The 24,348-nt window shown below is 33.1% G+C and overlaps 1 protein-coding gene across 11 annotated transcripts in view; it reads right to left on the bottom strand.

Annotated features, from left to right (window-relative positions):
* The window catches only part of DGKB (diacylglycerol kinase beta), an 812,604-nt gene that overhangs the window by 453,562 nt on the left and 334,694 nt on the right, over positions 1-24,348 (bottom strand). For 7 of the 11 annotated variants that reach the window (XM_064380347.1, XM_064380346.1, XM_064380345.1 and 4 more), the window contains 3 exons: positions 17,840-17,875; positions 8,971-9,087; positions 660-733 (listed from right to left, as the gene is read on the bottom strand). In XM_064380347.1, the coding sequence (XP_064236417.1) occupies positions 660-733; positions 8,971-9,087; positions 17,840-17,875 (227 nt within the window). The remainder of the gene's footprint in view (positions 1-659; positions 734-8,970; positions 9,088-17,839; positions 17,876-24,348) is intronic. The other 4 variants (XM_064380340.1, XM_064380342.1, XM_064380343.1 and 1 more) reach the window with 2 other exon arrangements.

Here is a 24,348-nt window from a genome sequence, read left to right as displayed (position 1 = left end):
AAAGCATTAAGGCAGGGATGACTGTATTTTTGTTTATGACTGTCCTCTTTAGTAAGACAAAAGATTAACACTTCAATGTAGTGGTTTTCATATTTGTATTAAATAATATGATTTAATCATTGATTTGTCACAAAATTGAAATGTTATCAGCCAGAATGCTGAGATATCTGACAATACAGCTCATTATTATTCAGACTAAATATATTGTACTTCTTCAGGAAATATGGCATCATGTTCTCCAAAATGCACATGCAGAGAAATTATTATAATATATTTTGCCTAGAAGTTGGATATAAATTCTGTTTCTTAGTACTGGGTTATGATTTACCTGAATTTATCTTTTTTACCATTTAGAGAACCAATTTTCATTCAACAGTATTTATGAAGGCATGCTCTTTGTTAGGGGAACTGGGTGATAGGTGGGGTAGACAGAATTCAGACACCTGAGCTATGATAATAAAAATATTTACAAAAGACCATTGTGTTAAAATTTTAATCCTAAAAACAAGATCATATAAACATCTTACATGCTAGCACCATTTATTTTGCATTAAAATTAGTAAACAGTGAGGAATAGTTGTTTTTAAGGATTTTTACATCATAGTTTTATTTTATTACACATATGTGACATAGACACTAAAATTAATTTAAAAACATACCGTTCTCCTTGTTTTCCACCACTTTTGGGGTTCACAAAAACTAAAAGTGGGTGAGTACCAGGCACAGGAGTGATCTATAAGAAAAGTTATATATATGGAATAAATATTAGGCACATTATATATGAAGAAGACTCACTGTTATTTCTAAATCATGAAATACCAATAGGCGATTTCAATAATATGACTGTTTTTGTAATGTGCGCATATCTCTGTGTGTGTGTGTGTGTGTGTGTGTGTGTGTGTGTGTGTGTGCTGTGTTCAACAGGAATACCTCCTCCACAAAGAAAGGCATGCCCATCTAGGTACCCGGCAGAGGGGAAGGCAGTCAGGAAGAGGGAATAACATTTGTAATTCCTGTGAGATGAAAAGCAAAGTTACAGTTTTCAGACAGTAAGTGAAAGAGGCAGAATAAAGCAGAATTTGAGGAAAACACCATGAGAAGCAAAGAAAAACATCAACTTATAGAGAGACCTCCTTTTATGCAGGAGTCCTAATTGAGAGTTTTGAGGCATGTGCAGGATTCATCTTCCCAACCACCTGTGAACTAGAAAGAAAATTAAGATCCTTTGAGGTCCTTTTTGGCCTAAGAGCCCTTATCTATACAATTTGTTCCGTGCTTTCTTTTCGGGCTTGCTGAATATGCTGCTAGTTAATCAAGTCTATTTGCTAAATGGAGTCCGTTAAATACTGATCCCTCTTTCGGGTAACAGGAATTGATTTGTCTGTACTATACGTCACGTGCTGCTGCTTTCATCACAACTCAGCTCTCGGTTAAACAAGAAAGACAAAGTTTCTGTCCTAGGGGAGCTTATATTATAGTGGAGAAATATACAATAAACAAATATATATTTAGTAATGAAACATGCCATAATGGGAAATAAAGCAGGTAAGGTGACAGCACTTTACTGGTGCCAGCAGAGTTATTTTAGATAGAGTGGGAAAGGACAGGTGTTGTCTATTACCTGATTCCAATGTTAAAATAATAGACTTTTAAAAATAAAAGTATTCCTATTCAATATAACCCTATGTAACTCCCATCTAAATACAGTGGGATGAAAAAAATTTTTAATAACAAAAGTGTTCAGCTAATTGTGTCCTCTAAATTCTAAGTTGAACAATTCTAGATCAATCTGCTTTTTTGAAAGTAGATTCAAATTATCTTTACTGCAGTGTTATTTCTCCCCTAGAAAGTATTCTTAAATATTTAATGAGACAATTAAAAACACTCATTTTACCATATCATACCCTTCCTTCCTGTCTATTTAACAATATAAGTTAAAATATTCAACTAACATATTTTCCTCCCCTTCTTTAGTAAAATGGCATTTTTCTAATGAGAATAGGCAACAGGGAAATGTTAAAATCTTCACATTACCTAAATGAGAAGATTGAATAAAATATTCTTAATTTTGCTACACATATTCAACTAGCTCTCATTATAATTTACCATGTCTGTTTCTGTTTTATTTTCCATTGTAAAGAGGACAAAGTTTCTTTCTTCCTAATTTGTCTTCAATTCAGCTGGGAGAAGGATGAGCACGAGGAACTTCTGCAGTAACTTCCCAGGTCTTCCCTGAACCAAATGTGCACAATTAATTAATGTATATAAAGTGTCGATTATCTTTAAGCCACGGTGGCTGCGGATTGCAACGGGTACCCCTTCTTCCTATTAAAAACTAAAATGAAGAAACACCAAAAAACAGCTACATCTAAAAACCTATAGTTGATTTTTTAAAATTTCTCATCCTATTACAAAATTGAAACTACTAATGTTTTCATAAGCAAATGAGCAATAATAAATAGATGTAGATTTTAGTTGACTTTTTAGTCAACTTGAATTGTTTCTCCTTGTTTTTAAGTAGAAATGGTAATCTCAATGTAAATAAGGATTTTTAAGCATGAGCAAAGTATTAAATCTGAACCCAAATACTCATTAGGATGAATTTTTCTTTACTCCCTATAAAAGTCAACATTCATTTTATTGTTATATGAGATTATACAAAAATTGATACTGAGTCCAATATATAGAATTATTTTCAAACTATGTTTTGAAACGTCTTTCTTCAGAGATATTTGTTAGAATATTTATAGACATGACTATAATTTATCAAATAAACTGCAATTAAAATTGTGTTATAAGTTACATACCGTTACAAACAAATAAATATCCCACTGGAATAGACTGTAGTCTGTAACGTATCTCAAAATAAAACACAAACTCTTGATGTAATTTTTAGGGGTAGTGAAATGGAGAGACAGATTAAATATATTAGAAAAATCAAAGAGAATTTAAATAATTCAGAACAATGATGATATTCCACAAGTGACAAAAGTTGCATATCTAATATGGAAATACAGATATGATAACCAATCAATTAGCAACCGTTATTTTACATAATACTATTCTCATTATTGAGTACGAGTTCTTTTTCAGACAATCCTAACATATAAAGTATGAGACAAATTAAAAATGTCGATATTGTTACATGTAGTCTTTCAATTAGTTAATCTGATCTGACTGTTTGATTCCAGATTCTGGTTTTCAAACAGATCAATCAGGCAAAAACTATCTTTGCATTGTATTGCAATCGCAAAATGTATCTACTGACAAAATGAATATAAACAGTTTTCTTTGTTTCTGAAACTCAGTATGTCTGATTTTGGTGAATAGTTTTATGAAATATCTTACAGTAATATTTAAAAATTTTTACAGTAATATTTTTATTTTTTAAAAAATCTGCAATTTACAGAAAAGTTGCAATGACGCTATAATTAACTGTTTCCCCATCAACCATTTGAGAGTAAGTTGCCAAAATTATGCTCCATCACTACAACTCTCATTTACATTAGTATTTCTTTCCTACATATGAAAACATTATCATATGTATATGTGTGTGATATATATATACACAATACAACAATCAATAACGGAAAACTAATATGATTCTGGATTAGTTTTGTGGAGAAAAGTATTATTGGGACAACTGATGAGACCTAAATGGGATCTGAGGTAGCGACGTAGTCAGGTACTGATGTTACATTCAAGTTTACTAATTCTCTCTTAGACTGTATCTAATTTATCTATGAATTTAGAATTTTTACTTTCACAAAAAATTGTGAAAAAACACGTAAAACTTAGTTATTCTGGAAACAGATTTATTGCCATCCTAAAATATTGTGTCATTTTTGTCATAGATTTTGGTGGAGTAGGAGGTGAAAGACAAAAACACAACTATATCAAAAATTATGTCAGCTTAAAGCTATTCATTCTTGGAAGTACATATTTATACAGCATGTGAGACCATCTGAAGTAGAACAGCACATAGAACAGATGACACCCTAGTTGCTTTGCTTAAAGCATGAAAGAACCCTGCACCTGTTCTCAATCTCCCATGACCCTACCATTGTACTTGAGGCTCTCTACAGAACCCTATGTCTTTTCAAAACAGTTAAATAATAATAGAGATACAGTAATAAGGTATAACAAAAAAAATACTGATGAAGAGAACAAGTGTTTAAGAAAGATTTTTATAGCATCTGTGGTAGTTGAAATTTTGAAGAATGGTTATAAATTCGGTGTGCAGGGTATTCCAGGAGACTGTTCACACTGGATTCTCTACAATACTGATTAGAGTTCATCATGTAAAATCTTATTTATTCACATAAAGGGGCAGTTAAAAATAGTACATTTAAAGAGCACGTTTTTGGAATTAGACTGGTTTTGGAACCCAGTTCAATTACTTCTCTCTATATACACACTCTGTCCTTTAATGATTTCATCTTATCTGATGGCTTCCATCAGTGCCCTTCACTTCCAAATTCATATCTGTCCTTTCTTCTAAATTCTAGGTTCACATATTGGTCTGCCTACTTGATATTTTTATTTGGATATCTAACAGCAATACAAGTTTCCCTCTAACATTCATACAGATGCTTTCCTATCTCAGTCAATGGCAACTGCATCATTTCAGTTGCATGGACCAAACTATTAATATCTTGGAGAAGTTCCTGACTCCTCACTTTTCTCCCAAACCCTGTAGTCAATTCATCAGCATATCCCTTTGACTCTTTTCTCAAAATGTATGTAGAATTCCATCACGTCTTTCTACCTCCACTTCTCCATCCTAATAAGCCTATATCCTATAACCCCTGAATAACTTCAATACTAATCTACTGAACTCTTGGCTCCCAAACAATCTAATCTTTATAAGAGTAAGTCTTTTAAAATATAATTCAAGTCATGTCACTCTTCTGCTTATCCCTCCCACCAATATCTTCTCATCGCACTCAGGTCAAAAGTTAATCTCTATTGAAGCTTTCAAGGCTTTATAAAATCTAGCCCCTGTTACTTCTATGAACTACTTGCTACCACTTTCCATCTTGCCCACCCTACTCCAACTACAGTTCTTGTTGACCATAGAACTTGCCAGGCATATACTTACCTTAGAAATGTCCATTCCCCATATATGTAAATGGCCAACTGCTTCATCTCTTTTAAGTCTTTACCCAAATATCACTTTATTAATGAGGCCTAATCTCGCCATTGTACTTAAAATTATAGACAATTCCAACTCTCAGCCCCGATGCTTCTTATCTTAGCCCTATTTTTTTTAACATCATTTATTATCTACCATTTTATGTATACGGAGAAACTCAGTTTAAAGGTTGCTGTAATGCTCAAAACTTGAGTAATAATTCTGGATTTGGACAGAGGGTTAGAATGTCAATGAAGGGCTAATTATAAGTAAGTCAACAGGGTTGAGAATTCTAAAGTGAACAAAGGACATACACACACATACATCACGGAAAGTGAATTAATCATATAGAGATAATTTAACATACACATATAGACGATACAGTTACATTTAGTATGTGTATGTATGGTTTATAGTCTTGGTGATTACAAGAATAAGATATTACAAATAAGGAAGATAACAGAAAGAGGCAGTTTTGTGAGAAAAGACACTGGTTCAGTTTTACATATTTAACCATAAGGGTCCTCTTTTCCTTCTTGTGCTAAAAGTATCAGAAACTAGATTTGCTAGTTCTTAAATGACTCTTCTATTTGGAAATGTTTCTCAAAGAATATTTAGGAACAAGGTAACTTCAACATAATAGTGTTTAAACCATTGTTCTGCTTTTCCCCTTATTTGTTCACATGTGAGAGAGCCATCTGTAATTTTCTATCTCTTGCATGTTAAGAAATCGTAGTTTCAATTACATTTGATCATATGTATTAAATGTAAACCTATGGTGTGGGTGATGACAAAGACAGAGTGCCTAACCACCTCTATTTGAAGTCCCCTAGGACTTGGGTTAATTAATGAGACTCATCCTAAGGTTATACATGATCTATTACTTCCTCTAATTAGAAATAATAATCCTGATCATTATGCTGGTTAGCTGGAAAGAAATAAGATGAATGTGCTTAACTATGATTAATAGTCTTCTTTAAGCAGTGTAGACCTCTTCTGTCACTGAGTTATATGCAAACTGGGCTGCAACTCAATGCTTTTTAATGATATATATTTTTTAAACCTCATAAAAAAATTAATTTCATGGTAGATCTTTTTACCTTTCTTGATTAAAACCAAACATTTTAGTATTTTTAAATTGATAAATATAACAGAAAATTACCATTTTTTTCATTTTGCATATAATAGCTACCCAGTACCTCATTCTTTTAATTTTTCCTCCAAAATTATGGGACTATATCTGTGTATTCTATTTTGGTCCTCTCTTCTGAGGTACAACAGACTTTTGCACATTATTATATATCTTTTTTTAATTCAAAAAATTTTACTACACATATAGTATTTGTTTTTACTAAAGTTTTATTAGGGCTGATTTCTATACTTTTCCCACTAACAACTTTAGCTGACACTTTTATATGCCAAAGAAAGTTATAAAAAGTTATTATCTGGTTAGAGAGATTAAAAATATCTACAAACAATGTTAATAATCTAAGATTTTTAATACAGCTAACTTAGTTGTAATAAGTTCAAATATTTCAGATTATTTTAAAATAGAAAATAAAATGAAACGTTATTTTGTAAGCTTAAAACCTTTAAAGCACTGCATGTATTATATAATTTTGGTTTTGATGTCTGGGAAAGTTCAGGTATGATTATGAAAAATCTTAGAAAACTGAGATTAGAGAAGTTAAAACTCTGGTTTTAACCATGAATTTTATCTCAAAGCCTGCAGCAATATAAAAGTACACAGAACAAGATGGTCAGAAATGTAACAGTTACATACATGTTAAAATTTTTTAAGCAAAGAGACAAGGTGTCTTGGGAGTGAAACATAAACTGAGTCAGATGGTCTTTATTCAAACCTTGGCTTTACCACTGACTGCGTTCTTGGGGAAGTTATCTTACGTCTGGGCTATGGTTTTGAAAACGATGATAACAATAATGGTATTAATCTCATATGTTTATTGAGAGAATTAAACAAGTTAATATGTATAAAATACTATCATAATGCTTAAGCTATACTATTTAACAAATGATATATGCCTTTCTTCTGTAATGACACATATGGGCCTAGTCACAAGTGAAATGCAATTAGACTTCAGAATTAGGCTTCCCTTTAATCAATTGTATTACAAGAACACAGAATAGCTTAAGATTTAAACTTATCAATATTAGCCATCCACATATTGAATTGAAATGTTGATTTGTTTCAATACAAATTTTATAGGATCATTTAATTATGATTTTTTGCTACTAAAATTAAACATAGATTTCATATTTGATACCTTCTATGAAATTTCTAAACATATAGATATGACTCCCAAAAGGTATATCCTGGTTTACTCTTTTTACAATCAAATTTTATATTTTCTAACATATCATAATTTTGTCATTCAGAATTTTCTTTTTTTCTTTTCTTTTCTTTCTTTTTTTTTTTTTTTTGAGACTGAGTTTTGCTCTTTTTACCCAGGCTGGAGTGCAATGGCGTGATCTCGGCTCACCACAGCCTCCGCCTCCTGGGTTCAAGCAATTCTCCTGCCTCAAGCCTCCAGAGTAGCTGGGACCACAGGCATGCGCCACCATGCCCAGCCAATTTTTTGTATTTTTAGTAGAGATGGGGTTTCACCATGTTGATCAGGATGGTCTCGATCTCTTGACCTCGTGATCCACCCGCCTCGGCCTCCCAAAGTGCTGGGATTATAGGTGTAAGCCACCGCGCCCGGCCCCAGATTTTCCTTTTTATATTTGAGCTTCATAATTTAAGAAAATTTTTCTATTCATAACGGATTTTTAGATAAAAAACAAACAGTAACTTAGTTATCAATATTTAGTAAAGCATTATTAAATTTTCAATGAGATATTCAAGACCATGAAGAAGCAAGCATTTAGGGATCTGTTATGTACCCTGAACTGTGTTTGCATATTGAAAAATACAAAAGACATAATCTATAGCATCAGAAATAAAGTAATACATAAAAAAATGACAGAAAATCAAATATATTGAATGCAAGTGTGTGACATAATTCCTATGTGTTAAATCATTGGTAAATATTCCCAGAGAAGGTAAAACTTGAAGCACAGACAGTTGGAAGGCAAAGCGTAAGTAGAAAAACATACTTAAGTCCACAAGGTGAAAAAATTAAGCCAACTTTATTGACCATTTTCCTGTTGAAGTAAGATATACAGTTAAAAAAACAGAGGTAAGTAAATGTCATGCATTCGTTCTATACAATGTCTTAAAATGTTATTCTTGATGCCAGAGACCATAAAGATAATTTATAGATTTTTAAATAATAGCATTAAAAAATGACTATCTGTGTTTATTTAAACTAGAAATATATTGGGGTTTAAATTTTGACTTAAAATTTTGAAAGATAGAAATATAATAATTTATTAAAAATTTTCAGAAATAAATATATTCATACAGAGTTTATTTCCTTCTCTCCTAAAGACTTTTCTTGCTATCAAAATGACTCTTCAAATCATACCCAAACTAAGTATATATATAGAGAGATGAAGTATACCTGTAAATAAATAACACATACGTATCTAGTAAGTGTGTATATTTAGCAATAATTGGCAAATCTTTCCAAAGATCTCTTGCCAATTTGAGTTTAAATGGAGATAGAATCATAAATGATTAATCTAACCCGAATGTTACTGTCAATCAACCGTAAGACTGACATTTTGATAAATTAATAAAGATATTTCTGAAGGAGTCTACTAAGCTAATATGCACATTAAACAAATGTGTTGATAGCTGAACATATGCCCCTTTGAGGGCCTAGAAGTAACAAATATGAAACCTACTAAAATTTCTACTTAAAAAATCATACCTGCAGGCCTTGTCCATCCACAGTAACAGAGTTGGCTCTCTGCATTTTGTTCTTGTCGATCACTTTGTTTGGCTGCTGGGAACTACTCTTTTCCTTTTTCACTGTTGATTGTCTGTCCTGTTTAAAAAAAAAACAAAACAAAAAACCGTTGATAAAAATAAAAATTAGGAAAGTAACATAATAAAATGTTAAGTTGTTTTACTAATAGAAGAGTTTCATGATTACAAACTAAGGCCCAACTTTCTAATTTGAAGTTCCTAGTGAATAATATGAAAGCTATTGTTTTCAACTGGCTCAAAATATATATGATAGCTTCATGATCAAAACATCATTTAAAGAAATAATGAGAAAGAATACGAAATTGTATTATCCCTATGTGCCCAATTATGACTCTTTATCAAAAGTTATTAAGGATCACTAAAGTTGATTATTTTATATGCAATGATACAGATAAAGGGTATAGAATTATAATATTAAGAATGTGGTACTGAGTATTAAGAAAAGCTTATAAATACATGCAGTGTTGAAAATGGATTTTAATTGCATGATGGACTTTTAAGCTATTGTTTATATCAGAGATAGCATATAGCTTAAAACTGACATTCTGCCTCAGCTAATTCCTTTGTTCCTGATACTGGAAAATTTATTTTAGTAGCTGCCTGCTCCCTGTTTCTATTTCCTTTCTTCTTTCTCTCTCTTAAAACAACCCAATCAATTTTTAACACCATTATACCACCAAACTATCTTTTATTAAAATCACTGAGGATCATCTCAGTTTCACCTCTAATGGTCAGGCTTCATCCTCTCAAAACTTTCAGCAGCATCTGATATAACTGATCTCTTCTTACTTTTTGAAAACTTGCTTCATGTGGCTTCTAAGACACCTCGTAGTCTCTTTTGCCCATCGCTTCTCCAGCTTCACAACCTGTAAGATTCGGCCTTTTCCTTAGACTTCTCATCTTCTCTGTCTATACTCACTCCCTAGATAACTTCATTCATTCCCATACCTTTCAATTTCATTTTTATGAAGACTTCTAAATGTATAATTCTAGTTCTGATTTGTACCTGAGCCTTAATTCCTATATACAGATACTGTTTCTGTATCTCCACACTACAGTCTGAAACACCTAATTGTACAATGTCCAAAATTAGTTTCTTTAAAAATTTCCTACCTGCTCTCAAACTGAATGACTACTCACCACCTGCCTCATTACATGGTTTAACAGCCATTATCTTTTTTGGCTTGGATTATTGTAACTATCACCTAACGAATCAATCTACTTCCATAATTTGTCTCCCTACACCAAGGTCTCTGCACAAAAGCCAAACTCATCCCTTTTTTTACTCCACTCCAGCTGCACTGGCCTCTTCATTGTTCCTTCATCATAACAATCGTGCTTTTGATTCAGAGCTTTTGCAATCATTGTGCGCTCCGCTGGAAAACACGCCACTGCCTATTTGTCGGCCTTGGTTTTCACTTCATGATGTGCTCAAATGTCAGACAAGGTTCTCTAGTCCCTTTAGCCTCCTTTTAAAATATCAATTATTACAACCTGAAATATCATTTGATTTGTTTAATTGCCTGCACTGTTTCATATCAATCAAAATTCCATAAGAAAAAAGGACTTGCTTTGTTTCACTGGTGTATATCAAACCCTAAATCATGACTAACCAATGCCAAGATAAATGAATGAAGAAATAAATGAAAACATTTTTTAAAAAGTTTTTTAAGTTCTTGAAGCATACGGTTGAGAAGGATTCTTGCGGATCCAAGTTTGATGAGAAAAATTATCCTAATTGACTGGCAATGTCTGCCATGGTTACTTAAGTGCTTTCTTCACACATTTCCTATCACTTACTCAGCTGTATACATTTCCTAGTTTTTATATTTGTTTGTAAGAGTATCATTTCAATTTCTGTAATTTAGAAAGATAGGTTTTTATTTGTGCAAATGTATGGGGTAACTGAGAAACTTTTTACATTTGTATAATGTGTAATGACCAAGTGAGGGTATTTAGAGCAATCACTGCCCAAGTACAATACACTTTGTAAGTGTAGCCATCCTTCTCTGCCATCAAGCTTTGAATTTATTCCTAGAAATATATTTTTAAGTAGCTTTGAAAGTAAAACTATTTTTAAATATATAAGGGCTAGAGAAATCAGAAATCGTCTCTGACTAAAATAAATGCTAATCAGTATAGTCCATTTACCTTGCAATTCCATGGTGCAAAAACACTGAATATATTTTGTGTGTTGCTGAAAATGGATGGTATAATAGGATTCCTGAAATTCAAGTTCTTTTGAAAATGATGTGCTTTCATACAAGCATAATTTCTGGCAAAATATTGATTTTCAAAAGAAAGTTCTTTTTAAGTTTGCAAATTATAATTTTGTTCATAGATAATTAAATGGCATAATGTATAAGAGGAGTGAATTATTAGGTAACGTTTGGAATCAGAACTCTTGAGATGAATTTCATCTCTTCTACTTTAGGATCATGTAACCTAGAGGGTTTATGCTTTTGCAAAATGTAGATAGTGATACCTGTTCCTCAGAGTTGTTTAGGTTTAATAGAAAATGTATAGTCCTTAATATTGTGTCTACATTGAAGCATGTATTCAATATAAAAATTACTATGAATGATGTAAAATAGTTGTGGTTGCCTATTTGAGAGCTCATCAACATTGCCATTATACAAAGTGTTTTTATATTTCCAAATCTGTGTGTATATGAAAAAAATTTCAGTAGTTACATTAGGCAAATATTTAAATTTAAAAAGTTCTATGTTTATATTTGAAAACGCATAGCTTGTGTTAGCTGTTCACAAACGTAATGCTGTTGACAAGTGTGGAAATAATTCACTCCAGGGTTCTTGCATCCACATATATAAAACGGAATCAATATTTTGTAAAAATATGCAATGTGATATACCTTAATAGAGTTATTCTTCCAAATTACCCAACAATTGTTATTTAGCACTTAAATTATTAAATGCTTACATTAGAAGAATTAAATAAAATTTAATTTGGGTAGTTACAGCCGGGTGCGGTGGCTCATGCCTTTAATCCCAGTACTTTGGGAGGCCAAGGCGGGCGGATCTCGTGATCAGGAGTTCGAGACCGGTCTGACTAACATGGGGAAACCCTGTCTCTACTAAAAATACAAAAATTAGCCAGGCATGGTGTCATGTGCCTGTAATCCCAGCTACTGAGGAAGCTGAGGTAGGAGAATCACTTGAACCTGGTAGGTGGAGGTTGCAGTGAGCCCAGACAGCGCCATTGCACTCTAGCCTGGGCGACAGAGACTCCATCTCAAAAAAAAAAAAAAAAAAAAATTGGTTAGTTACAATGGAACTGGGAATTTGCAACTGATTATATATTTATGTGTTAATGGAAATTTAAGACATGCAAGTATATTTTACTCTTGGCCACTTGTACAGCTAAGGAAATTCTTCTGTGCTAAGAACCTCCAACTGGCAGAGATAGCAGTTAATTAAATGGCTTCATGTCCCTCCAAGCAGTAACCCCCCTAAGTAAGCTGGGCAGGAGACTAAACAATTGCTTTAGAGTAAGCAATCAGAAATAATAAAAACAGGCTGAGTGTGGTGGCTCATGCCTGTAATCCCAGAACTTCAGGAGGCTGAAGCAGGGGGATCGCTTGAGCTAAGGAGTTCAAGATCAACCTGGGCAACATGGTGAGACCTTTTCTCTACTAAAAATATTTTAAAAATAGTCGAGTGTGGTAGTAAGATGCCTACGGTCCCAGCTACTCTGGAGGCTGAAGTGGGAGGATCACTTGAGTCTGGGGGGGTGAAGGTTGCAGTGAGACAAGATCATGCCACAGCACTCCAGCCTGGGTGACACAGCGAGACTCTGTCTCAAAAAATAAATAAATAAATATTATACTTATTTGTTTTACTTTATTTTCCATTTACATAGAAGTCATTCTGAGTTACTCATTATATTTTATTTAAGCAGCACAAGTTAATTAATAGGAGCGTAGCTGAATACATTTTTCTATATCCAATGAGAAAATTGTCTTTCCTTTTAATATGAGGGACAGGAAGGGAAAGCAACTGCATCCTTGAAAAATTTGCTGTCCTCCAGGTTTCACTAGCTGTTTGGGGAGGTAAATTGACCCAGACTGGCAGAGCTCTATTATGATAGTAATAGTAATTCAAACCAATGTTGAAATTACTGAAAAGTTTCAGAAAGAGCTCACCAATCTTAGTTTGCACAATCATTAAGAAAAAATTACTCTCTGATAATAGGGGACAGTGTTTGCCATTTAACCTTCAGTTTCTTTCTTTAAGTTTTGGGCTCTAAATCACAAAATAAATTACATTGTTATAATTAAGGCAAATTTCCTTCTGGCAGATAAATTATCTTAGATATACAAAGAGTTAGAAAATTGTTGCTTTAATCAATAGAAATTATTCAAACATTGAAAAGAGCTACTCTGACTTAAAAGTCATGAAAGAATATAGAACATATAACTACAAAATATAATATATGGTTATTGATATTTGAGCATTTTCAAATATCAAGCATTTGTGTTTGCTATGTGGGCATTTTAAATGTAAAATTCAGTGTTTTGTGATCCAGAGACTCCACAAGTAGCACAACAGATCTTAACTGGGGAATATATTGTATTAGAATTCCTAAAGGATAATCATCATAATAGACAGAGAAGAAAAGCCAAAAAGACCATTCACAGTAAATAGAAAGATGAAATAAATAAAATAAAAAGACCTCACTTTAAATATGTGCTCTAAAAAAAAAAATCTTTGTCTACGTCATGCTGATTCTCAGAGGTAAGTATTTGTACATTGGTGAAAACTGCTTTCACAAAAGGCTTGTTTACCACAATACTTAAGCCTGCTGTTATTGATCACTGGCAAACTGCAAGCAGCAAGTGATGATTACCTCAAGAACAGGGTTTTCTTCTTTTTGTCCAATCTCAGCATGAGAAGCTGGTGGCAGCAAAGCACCTCCACTGGTACAAAGCTACAAAGGCAAGTGCTTTGCTGCCAACAGCTTCACTCGAATCCGAGAGCTCACTTTCCCACTACTACTGCACAACTTACGCCTTTCTGCCACTGGAGCTAGGCCACATGAATTTTCCAGAGACTGTAGAGTTTTAACCCAAGGTATCACATGGAGATTCACAGCATTTAAGATCTCACTGATGCAGAAATGGGACCACAGCCCCCAGTGGGGCTTACAAAAATGCAGTCTGAGACACCAACTTACTAACTGCGAAGCTGCACCTTTAATCAGGATGGACTTAACGTGGAATTTGAACGTTTTACTGGCGGAAGGAAACAAACTCATTTCAAAAATGGCAAAGGCTCTGAATCTACTAGTAATCTGTGGAATTTGCAGTAAAACTATTTACTGGCTAGAAAAACAGTCTTGATTTTTTTTTTAAGTTTTAAACACATATAATAAATGATATAAGGTCTGAAGATTTTTATTTCTTTTAAACTTAGTTAAGTGAGTAATTTTTAAAAAGCAAAAACAACTTTGGGTAAAGGCAAAAGTATGAGCTTAGAAGCCAAATCACACCTTTGTCTTTTATTTCCAGTTAAGATTGGGCAAATCATTTACTATTGTTATGTTACCACTAATTTTAACTATAAATTGGAAAATTCATATTAAAAAAAGGAAGAAAATTTAGATAAAAGTACTAAGATAAAACAGGCACTCAGTAAACGGTAATGATTTTAAAGTATAGATAAAGAATTTTGACATATTCTCTTATTAAGTTAGTCACAGGTATGCTGCTTGGTCACAGTAGTAAAAAGCAAGTGTCGTAAAGAAGCGCTTTATTTAACATCCTGTACTTTATTTGCCCACTAAGTCACCACAGCTGAGGATAATTTCTGTGGTGGTCTGGATGGTGTCTTTGGGGGAAACAGGAGGCAACAAAGCAGACAAAATGACAACTGGTCTGAAAGTGCCTGGGGTGTTAGTCGCTTCCTAAACTTGAACGTGCACCTTGTGACTTGATCCACAAGTCCCGGTTTTCATACATGAGACATGAAGTTCGTATTTGCTCCTAGGATAATTTTATCCTGGGTATAAACCACTTACAAGACTTCTGTTAAGAAAATCCTTATTGGAGGGAATGAAATGTAGGAAAGAGAGGGTCTATGCGAAAATAATTCAATTTTGGCTATGTGCTAGCATATGGCAGCACCATTATAAAACAATGTGTGTGTGTGTGTGTGTGTGTGTGTGTATATTATATATACATATATATACAGTATACATACACATATACATATGCATATAATTTATATATAAAAGCAGACTTTGGGCCAGGTATGGTGGCTCATGCTTGTAATATCAGCACTTTGGGAGGCCGAGGTGGGCAGATCACGAGGTCAGGAGTTTGAGACCAGTCTGGCCAACATGGTGAAAACCCATCTCTACTAAAAATACAACAACTTAGGTATGTGTGAGTGTGCGCCTGTAATCCCAGCTACTCGGGAGGCTGAGGCAGGAGAGTTGCTTGGGCCTGGGAGGCGTAGGGTGCAGTGAGCCGAGATTGTGCCACTGCACTCCAGCCTGGGTGACAGGGCAAGACTCTGTCTCAAGAAAAAAAACAGACTTTGTAACCAATCTCAAACTTCCTCACTCTCCGTTCCCTTTGTTAACCATTCTGACTGTCCTCACAGTAAACTGAAGGTAACCACCAGGAGGAAACTCTCTTGTACGCTCACACTCATTGCCTTCTTCTACCAGCTAAGTTAAATGTTCAACGTCGTGACTTCTTAGTCCCCACTCTTTTTATGCCAGCTCCAAGTAAAACTTACCTTGTAATTGTTAACTGTGTAATGTAATTATTACTGGAATCATTGAATTTTGAATACAAAATGAAAGTTGTCTCTATAAAAAATAACTTGCAAACTTTAGAAAGACAAAATAACACAAGCTGTGTGTGTGTGTGTGTGTGTGTGTGTGTTGTGTGGTGTGTATGAGGAGTGGTCAAATTAAGTTTAGAGAAAACAGCTGTGAAAGCTTTGGGTATTAATAATAAAAATAGTGAGTATTTTTACACTCAAATTGCTTCACAGATGTTCTTGAGATTTTGTTAGACTTTAAAAGAATTGAAGCTATTATAGGTGATAAGCTTGTGATATATGCAAGAAAGGCAAGACGCCATGTCCAATTAGATCTGTCCTCATAGAAAAGCCCCTAATCCTCAAAAATATAGCCAATGAATATGAATTTACATATTTTAAGTTAAACATTTGATGTATGTATATATCTTTCTATATGTTCTCCCACATATACTTTAACCACATTTTCCGTTAACCGAAGAGCAACTGCTCCTGATGGTAGAACATAAGGTTTCGTGTCTCTCTGTGTGTATATATGTGTATTCACACACTCAGCCATGCATATATCCATGCATGGGCTTAAGGAAATTTTGGGAACAACAAAGTTGAAAAATCTTCTATAATGACTTTGAGGGATACTGTAAAGTTTAAGTTAATGTAAACCAATATATTGTGCCAGAAAAAAATAAGTATAGGAAGACTTTTAAACACTTCCTATCAAAATAAAGACATTTTTCCTAAAAATTGAAAAAATGTATTAAAAAATTTAGATCTATTTACTAAAACCACATGATATGAGTTATATAATTGAACACAGGGGGACATTTTGGAGATTAACAGATCTAAAGAGAAAACTTTACATCTCAAATCAAGGGTCCTATATTCATCTGATTGGGCTGATGATAAAGGCAGAGACAAACTAAAGAACCTGAAGATGCAAAGTTAATGGTCTCAACTGAAATCACCCAATGCAATAGTAAACTGTCCTATACTTGTCACTTGAATATATAATTATCATCTATATTTTATAACAATAATTATCATAATAATGGCATCAACTCACTTAAAGAATATAAAATCAGTTTAACATCTTCTAAGATTAGAAACATTATATTTAAGTGTATCTCCAAGTATTTTAAAGCATGTCTTTGGCTAAAAATGAGAACTTTTTAATTTAACAAAGGGGTCTACACTGATTAAAAGCCATTTTTGGTGGGAGAAAATAGCAGTTATTACACTTTCATACAATCAAGTTAACCTCTAAATAAATTCATAATCTTATGCAGCATTCATATATTATAAGTAATACTTTCTAAAACAAGCAGATTTAAATTACAATTTTAAGGAAACCAATGTGATTTGGGCATTTCCTATAGAGATAATAGCAATTGAATAGTATATTGTCACAGAACAATGTGGAGGCTTTGCTTCATCAGCGCAAAGGTAAAGCAAAAATGTCACTGAAAATAATTGTTGTGGCAATGCTTCCTTTTATTTTCAAGATAAAAGCCATTTATTCTGTGACTATATTTTATTCTGATGTCTTTCTATACAATGGCATGGGACAGGTGATTAATGTAGTTGTATTCTTTTAAAAGTGATGAGCACTTTAAAGTGAGCAAGAGTCTCTCAAGGTACTGCCATTGAAACTTACATTTCGATGACTCAAAGAATAAATTGTTTTGGATTTCCTGCAACGTATCTACATTTTAATGTGAAAAAAATGGAAAAACACTATTTTCCTATGCTAGTAAAAACTCTTTGCAAAGTAACCTTTATTTTTCTCTGTGAACTTTAGGTCACATAACTACTTATTTTCCTATAGATTGAAAATTCTTCAAGTCTATCCCATCACTGAAAACATGAAAATGCTCACTTCTAATTAGTGGAATATGAAAAAAATAAAATATAAAATGCTGGTATTCAAATGTCACTGAGCCAGCACAAAATGTTCTTTACAGCAATGCAAGATGTATAATGACCTATAATTTTAAGTGTGAAAACCTGTTTTTGCTTACGCACCTCAGGAACTGAAACTCCTGAAGTGGGCAGAGTCTGCTGAAAAAGAGAAGTTCATATTAAAGCTGAAAAAGAGTCAAACTCATAACAAAGTATCAATGAAGTTTCGCATATCATTATATGGCTGTGAAATAAATTAGTAAATTAAAAATACTTTTCCTTGGTATAGTTTTACTGCTTCCTTGAATTAAAAAAATAAATATATTTTCATTGAAGAAGAAAAAACTTTGAACACAGAGTGGGTTAGGTTGCGAAATTATTTATCCGAAACACAACTTCATCTCCCCAAGGCATGCTGATCAACCTCTTTGGCCAGCTGTATCTCCAAGTTCCATTCTCTTTTATTAACAATTTCCATTAATTTAACTTGCCCTTTGCCCATCCCACTTTTCATTTTGAAGTCCAACTCTCATTCCTTCCTAAAAATACTGTGTCTTTTGAACGTAGACATAGCTTATGTTGTTCATTTTATTTCGTGATACTCTGGAAATAAGAAAACATATTCCATTAATATTAGTAAAAGAATAAAAAGTATAATTAAATAAGTAGCAAGATTTTACTTGAGAGTGATTTTTAAAGATAGGATTAAATACATTGACTTTAGTCTTCACAATTGTATTTTCCATTATCTACCACCACCTCCCACTTCGTAGCTCACATTGGAAAGGTTTTGTTTTGTTTAGTTTTGTGGTTAAAAACAGATAAAAGGTCACTGAATTCCAAAAGCCTGCATTCTATGGAAATAAGAACATAAAATACAAATTTGGATAAATAGTTGACAAGTCACACACACAGTACTAGATAAAGTTTTCCCATGCTAGAATGGGAGAAGAAGCGTTGGATGGGAAGCCAGGAGTTCTTAGATATTTGTGTGTCCCTGCAAAGAAAGAGGTAGTCAGTATATTCCCTTTTCCTCTCCAGATACAAGTTATATGAGGGAGGGTCTGGCCAATGGCAGATCACCAAGATGGGTATGAAAAATCCAAGCGTTCAGATATTATTCTACTCCCTTACCCAGCAGAACTTTAGGAAGGCAGCCAGAAGAACAACCACAACAACAACAATAGCTGGATCCGAGACAGGTAAAACCTGACGCCCTCACAGCTGTGCAGAATAGACCTGGACTAAATCCAATGCACTCAGAAGTGACACAGAAGGAAAAGAAGAGGCCTAGCACAGCCTCACAGAAAATTAAGGTGTTCAGGAATACAGCTCTATCTGGAAGATATATCCACAATATAAGCAGAAAGTCCTGTAGGTGCAAATTTCCAGTCAGAAGAGGTCACGAGGTAGAAGAGTATGAGCTCTGGTCAGCGATCCCATTCCACAGGAGAATCTAATGGAAGTAACCGCTATTGTTTTGAAGATAAATTGACCATAGGTTTGGTAGAGCCTTTACTGAAAGCTTTCTGATTTCAGTAACATTCTTGACTTCTGAGTCCAAATTATTAGTCTACAGAACACGAGGGACAGTGAATGTTTGTGCTAGTTTCTCTCTTGGTTAATTCGAAGATATTTGCTAACCTTATTATCTTTCTTTCTTTCTTAGCTTCAGGTTGAAACTTAAGGTCTGAATAAACATTGCAAGGCATGAACATAGTTCTTCCATCTTTGTCATAATACGTACAAGTTTGCTCTTCCTCAAATTCAGATCAAGAATGTTATCCTATGGATCCTTATCCTATTCTATGCCATGGACCCAGGAAACTCTCAGAGACTCTCAAGCAACCAAAATAAGAGACTTCAAGCAGCGTCCAGAGCATGAGTCAGAGATGCCTTTTACCTTAGAAGAATGTATGCTTACAATGCATGCATTTGCAGACAGCAGGCATTGGACAGCCAAGTGAAAAGATTATGGCTGTCTTAATGGTTCAGAATAACAATCAAATGCAACGCAAGAGCTTCAGATAGCTCCGGGTCCACTTCCACTTTCACCACCCCAAAAAAGTAAATAAATAAAGGCAACAGAAAGCATTTTGGGGATAACTGCAGACATTTGAATATGGACAAGATAATGACTGATATTACAGAATCATTGTCAATTTTCTTAGTTGAGAGTATAATCATGTCATTAAGTAGAAAATTGTCCATAGAGAAGTATATATAAAGAAATTATGGCAACATAATAGCAATTATTGAATATATGGAGGAAATACACTGGATTTGTTATATTGTTTGTGAACATTTTGTAATAAAGTTTGAGAGAAAAAAGTTCTTTCTACCCCTTCTTATATTCTTTAATGCCTAAAAGTGTGCAAAAATGTTTCTAAAATGAAATAAAAATATGAACATTATCTCAGTGGCAACTATGAAATTGCTAGAAGTTTGGGGGAGAAGTCATGGAAGTGGGTGGGAGAGAAATAAAGGAGTACTATTTTCATGGAGACAGAACTCTCTTTTAAAATGGAAATAGAGGTAAGTTTCTAGGTTGCTGGGACAGAGGAACAGAGAGAGACAGAGAGGGAACTATCAAAGATAAATGAAAAACAAGGGCTTTTTGAGAAAGCAATATTTCAGTTATTGATAGGCATTGCACTTTTCCGAATGTGTTTCTTTTGGATCTCAAATGCAGAAACCCACAGGGGCCAAGAAGATAATACACATGGGTAAAACAGATCTGATGTTGCAAAGGCAAAGACTATGCCATGCTGGATAATAAACACCCCATTTGAAATTATCAAAAAAAGAAAAAGACAAGACATTGTGGTATGAAATTGAAACCTAGCTACCATTTTGCTATTAATTTGTAATTTATGGATAACATGCGTGAAGTCTTCCTCTTTCTTGGAGCAGTAGAGATATGAGATATCTACTGATAGAGAGCAAGTGAGGTTGGCACAGAGGTGGTGCAATGAAAAAGGTAATGAAACAGAGGTTTGTGGCTTCTTCTCTAAAAAACAAACAAACAAACAAAAAAGCAGTAGCAGATTAACCAACACTGATGATCCAGCTGGAGCTAGAAGTTTTAAATATGTAAGAGAGAAAGCCACCAGCCCTGAGAATATTATTATGCAACACTCAGCCTTCTGAGAGAAACACTAAAAATTTACTCCAAGAACAAGAGTGACAAAACCAACATATATCTAAGCTCACTTACAACCAAAATGTATAGACAGAGTTATATTTTAAATTTACATCTTCTTCAGTAGTTTATTTCTGTTACAATTAGCAAACCATGGTACTTAGATATTTAAAAAGTAGGAGCTTATTAGGAAATAAATTTAGCTATCATATTACTTCTTTTTACTCTCCTGTACTTAATTTTTAAATATCAAAGATGAGCAAAGAAAATGTTTTAGTTTTTTGAAAATTATCACGAGTGCATGATTCTAAATGTAATATATTTTTAATCAGAATTAATACAGAAACTGTATATTTTTATTTAATCCAATGTGAGGTGTGACTACAGAGAAATGTGATTCATTTTATTTAATCAGTATCTTTTTAATATTAAATAGAATACACAGTACAGATAATTAGTTTAAAAGATGCATTTACCTTCAGGGCACTTATTAAGTTCAATTTAATATCAAAGAATTTTTAAAAATTCTATTATTCTTAAGTATTAGGATATCTCTTGTCTTCATATTTTCTAATGTGTAATCATTTTAAATTGACAATTTAATCCAAATTGTCATAGGACAAAGAAAAATCTTTGGTGGAGATTATTGGAGGTTTGACTTAGTTAAGATATAATGAGAGCACAGAACTTATATTAAAAGAGTCATTAGTTATTTCAAGACCAAAGGAAAAATTTTTAAATGATACCTTCTACCTATATAAGAACACTTATATTAATACACATATATTTTATATTTTTTTACATATATATATATTTCATGTTTGCTATTTTGCCTCATTTAATACGCCCACTAAACCAAGATACTTTATCTCTTTCAGATTGGGAAGGTGAAATCAGAGAGCTTAGATGCCTAACCCAGGAAAATAAAGTTAGTGACAGAATATTGCTTCCCTAACACAGGCTCTATTTGTTCAAATAACAGTAGTAGCAAGAAGAGATTTTTTTTAAATGACTATTTTTAGTTATGCCTCCATTTTCTAAGTGGTTTAGAAATAAAATTATTTTAAAATATTGATGAAGAATGAAAAATATTTAGAAATCACTGTATCTACAAAGTGATACACACACACACACACACGTTTTGCCTGAAAAACTGGCTTGAATAATAATATGAATTAATTTAACACAATAACTTCCAGTGCAGTAGTTAGCTTAAGTGTTCCAAATAAAACTATTTTAAAGAGAGTTTTTTTTTCCCCCTTCATATACAATTGAGTATCTCTGGCATCAGAAAAGAAGCAAGAGACAGAGAAAAGACTAGGGCAAGGTAAAGAAAAACCGTCTTCATAAAATGACACTTTGTCTTAATTGGACAGCTAAAGTTGTTCTCTCACACAAGATAAAATACATTGGGAGGATCTCTAAGATATAGAAATTACATATATATTTGACTTCCATGAATTTTATTTTCATATTTCGGTTTCATATAATTTGTTTAAACTTCATAATTCTTGAGGTCCTTAATTGTGTACACTCATGCACATGAATGCAATGCAAATTTTAAACAGAAAGTGAAGTAAAAATAACTTTAATATTAATGTCTAAAATATTTATCTTTATTAAAATCTTTAATAAAAGATTATTTCAGTCATAATACAAGTAAGACAATCAAAAGAATCATAAATTATTTTTCTTTTCCACAAAAACTCTGACATGTCTAATTAAGATGTAATATAAAAACAAAATATTTTAAAAGCTACGCATACTGTAATTTTATCCTGGGTCCTTGGACTAACTACTTTTCACCTGACTCAAATTTTAAGGCTTGCATTAACAGAAATTTAATGGTAATATATATTTTTAACTGTGGTTATTTCACTACCCTTCAACCGTAATGGCTCACAAAATATTCTATTCTTACTCTAATAAATGACTGTTTATGTCTATTTTAGAGTGGTCCAGAGGCTACTGACAAGAAGGGAGTGTGAGGCTCCGTCCACCCTCTCTCCCTAAATGTGTGTCTAGATGTGTGTCTGGAAAGGAAATGCAACTGAAATTTCAGGAAAGGTGAAACAAGTGCAATGGGTACCTAGTGCAATGGATGTTCAAAAACCTAAAAGATATCAAATGTGTTCAATTAAAATGTTAAATATTTATCTTTATAGAGATATCCAAATCATCTCAAACATGGATTTCTAAATATAAAAGCAATCAGTAAGAACAGCTAAGCCAAATTTTAACATTATTGGCTTGCCTACTTGATTAGATAGCAAAAGACACCATTAGAAATGAGTAACACCCTCTCTGTTTAGCTAGGTTTCATAAAATCATTAGAAGTAGATATCATTAAAGAGGTGTTCTTTAAGTCGTGATCCACAGCAAGAATATTTGAATATTTACACACTTGTAAAATAATTTTACAATGACTATTCATTCTTTTGACCTCATTCTCTGGTACATTCTACTCTTTTTGCTCCTCACATCTATTTTTCTCTGCTTTCTCTAAGTATTGTTTTTCTTTCCATTTCTTTTCTGATAGGGTGGTCTAGGTTCCTTAAATGTATTTCATGCATTATTAATTGTTGGGGACTGCAGCATGAACATTAAAAACAGCCTTAGAACATGGGATATTGAGAAAAGCAACTATCGCTCCTGCCACTTACAAATTGCGTGGTTTTAGGTAATTTTCTTAATCTCCCTAAACTTCACATTCCTCAAATGTTCACTGGGCATCATAATTACACCTACCTGTAGGATTAAAAGGATAATGTCTGACATATTTAAGTTCTCAATAAACGGTTAACTGTTTTATTAACATCAGAACCAAAATGATTCCCTTAGTTTTCACTGCCTGCTTAAGAACTCAGCAAGAAATGATGAGTTACACTTTCTTTAGCTAAACATATTTTTTGTTGCAAATAAGTAGAGGGAAACCAACAGAATTTTAAAAGATAAAACCATCTGTTTGGGGGCTATTAGAGATACACAAGAAATGATGGAGGAGCGTAGAGAATAGATCAAAGAGAGAAAGCAGTGGAGAAAAACAGAGACAGGAAGCTCTTAGAAGAAAGAACAAAATCCTCTCTCTGTTGCTTTCCTCAATTTTAGATACTGTTCTTTCCAAAGATTGAGCAAAGAAAATATTGAAAATGAGGAGAATGATGGGAGCTGATATTTAGAACAACCATCTTCAAAACACATTTCAAAATGAAACATGCACAGCCTATTGACTATTCTTTCAAATTATTCTTCAGAACTCTTAATTTACATATAATTCATTAATGGATACCTACTTATGAGTGTGTCCTTGTATACGTGATTATGTTTGTGTATGTTTGGGACAGGGGTCTGAGGAAGGTTGGTAGCTTGAAAAAGAAATTGCTCCCTTCAATGAACTCAATATAATAGACTGATACATATGAATTTTATGTTCATAAAATTAATCTATAGTATTTCCTATTATGCCTATTTTCTCTCCCTGCAAAAACAT

The sequence above is a fragment of the Aotus nancymaae genome, unplaced genomic scaffold, assembly GCF_030222135.1.
Source record: "Aotus nancymaae isolate 86718 unplaced genomic scaffold, 86718_ANA_hifiasm-v0.15.2.pri h1tg000025l, whole genome shotgun sequence".
In the NCBI taxonomy this organism is placed as follows: Eukaryota; Metazoa; Chordata; class Mammalia; order Primates; family Aotidae; genus Aotus; species Aotus nancymaae.
The sequence above is the reverse complement of the archived record's forward strand: the minus strand, read 5'-3'. Positions and strand labels throughout refer to the sequence as shown.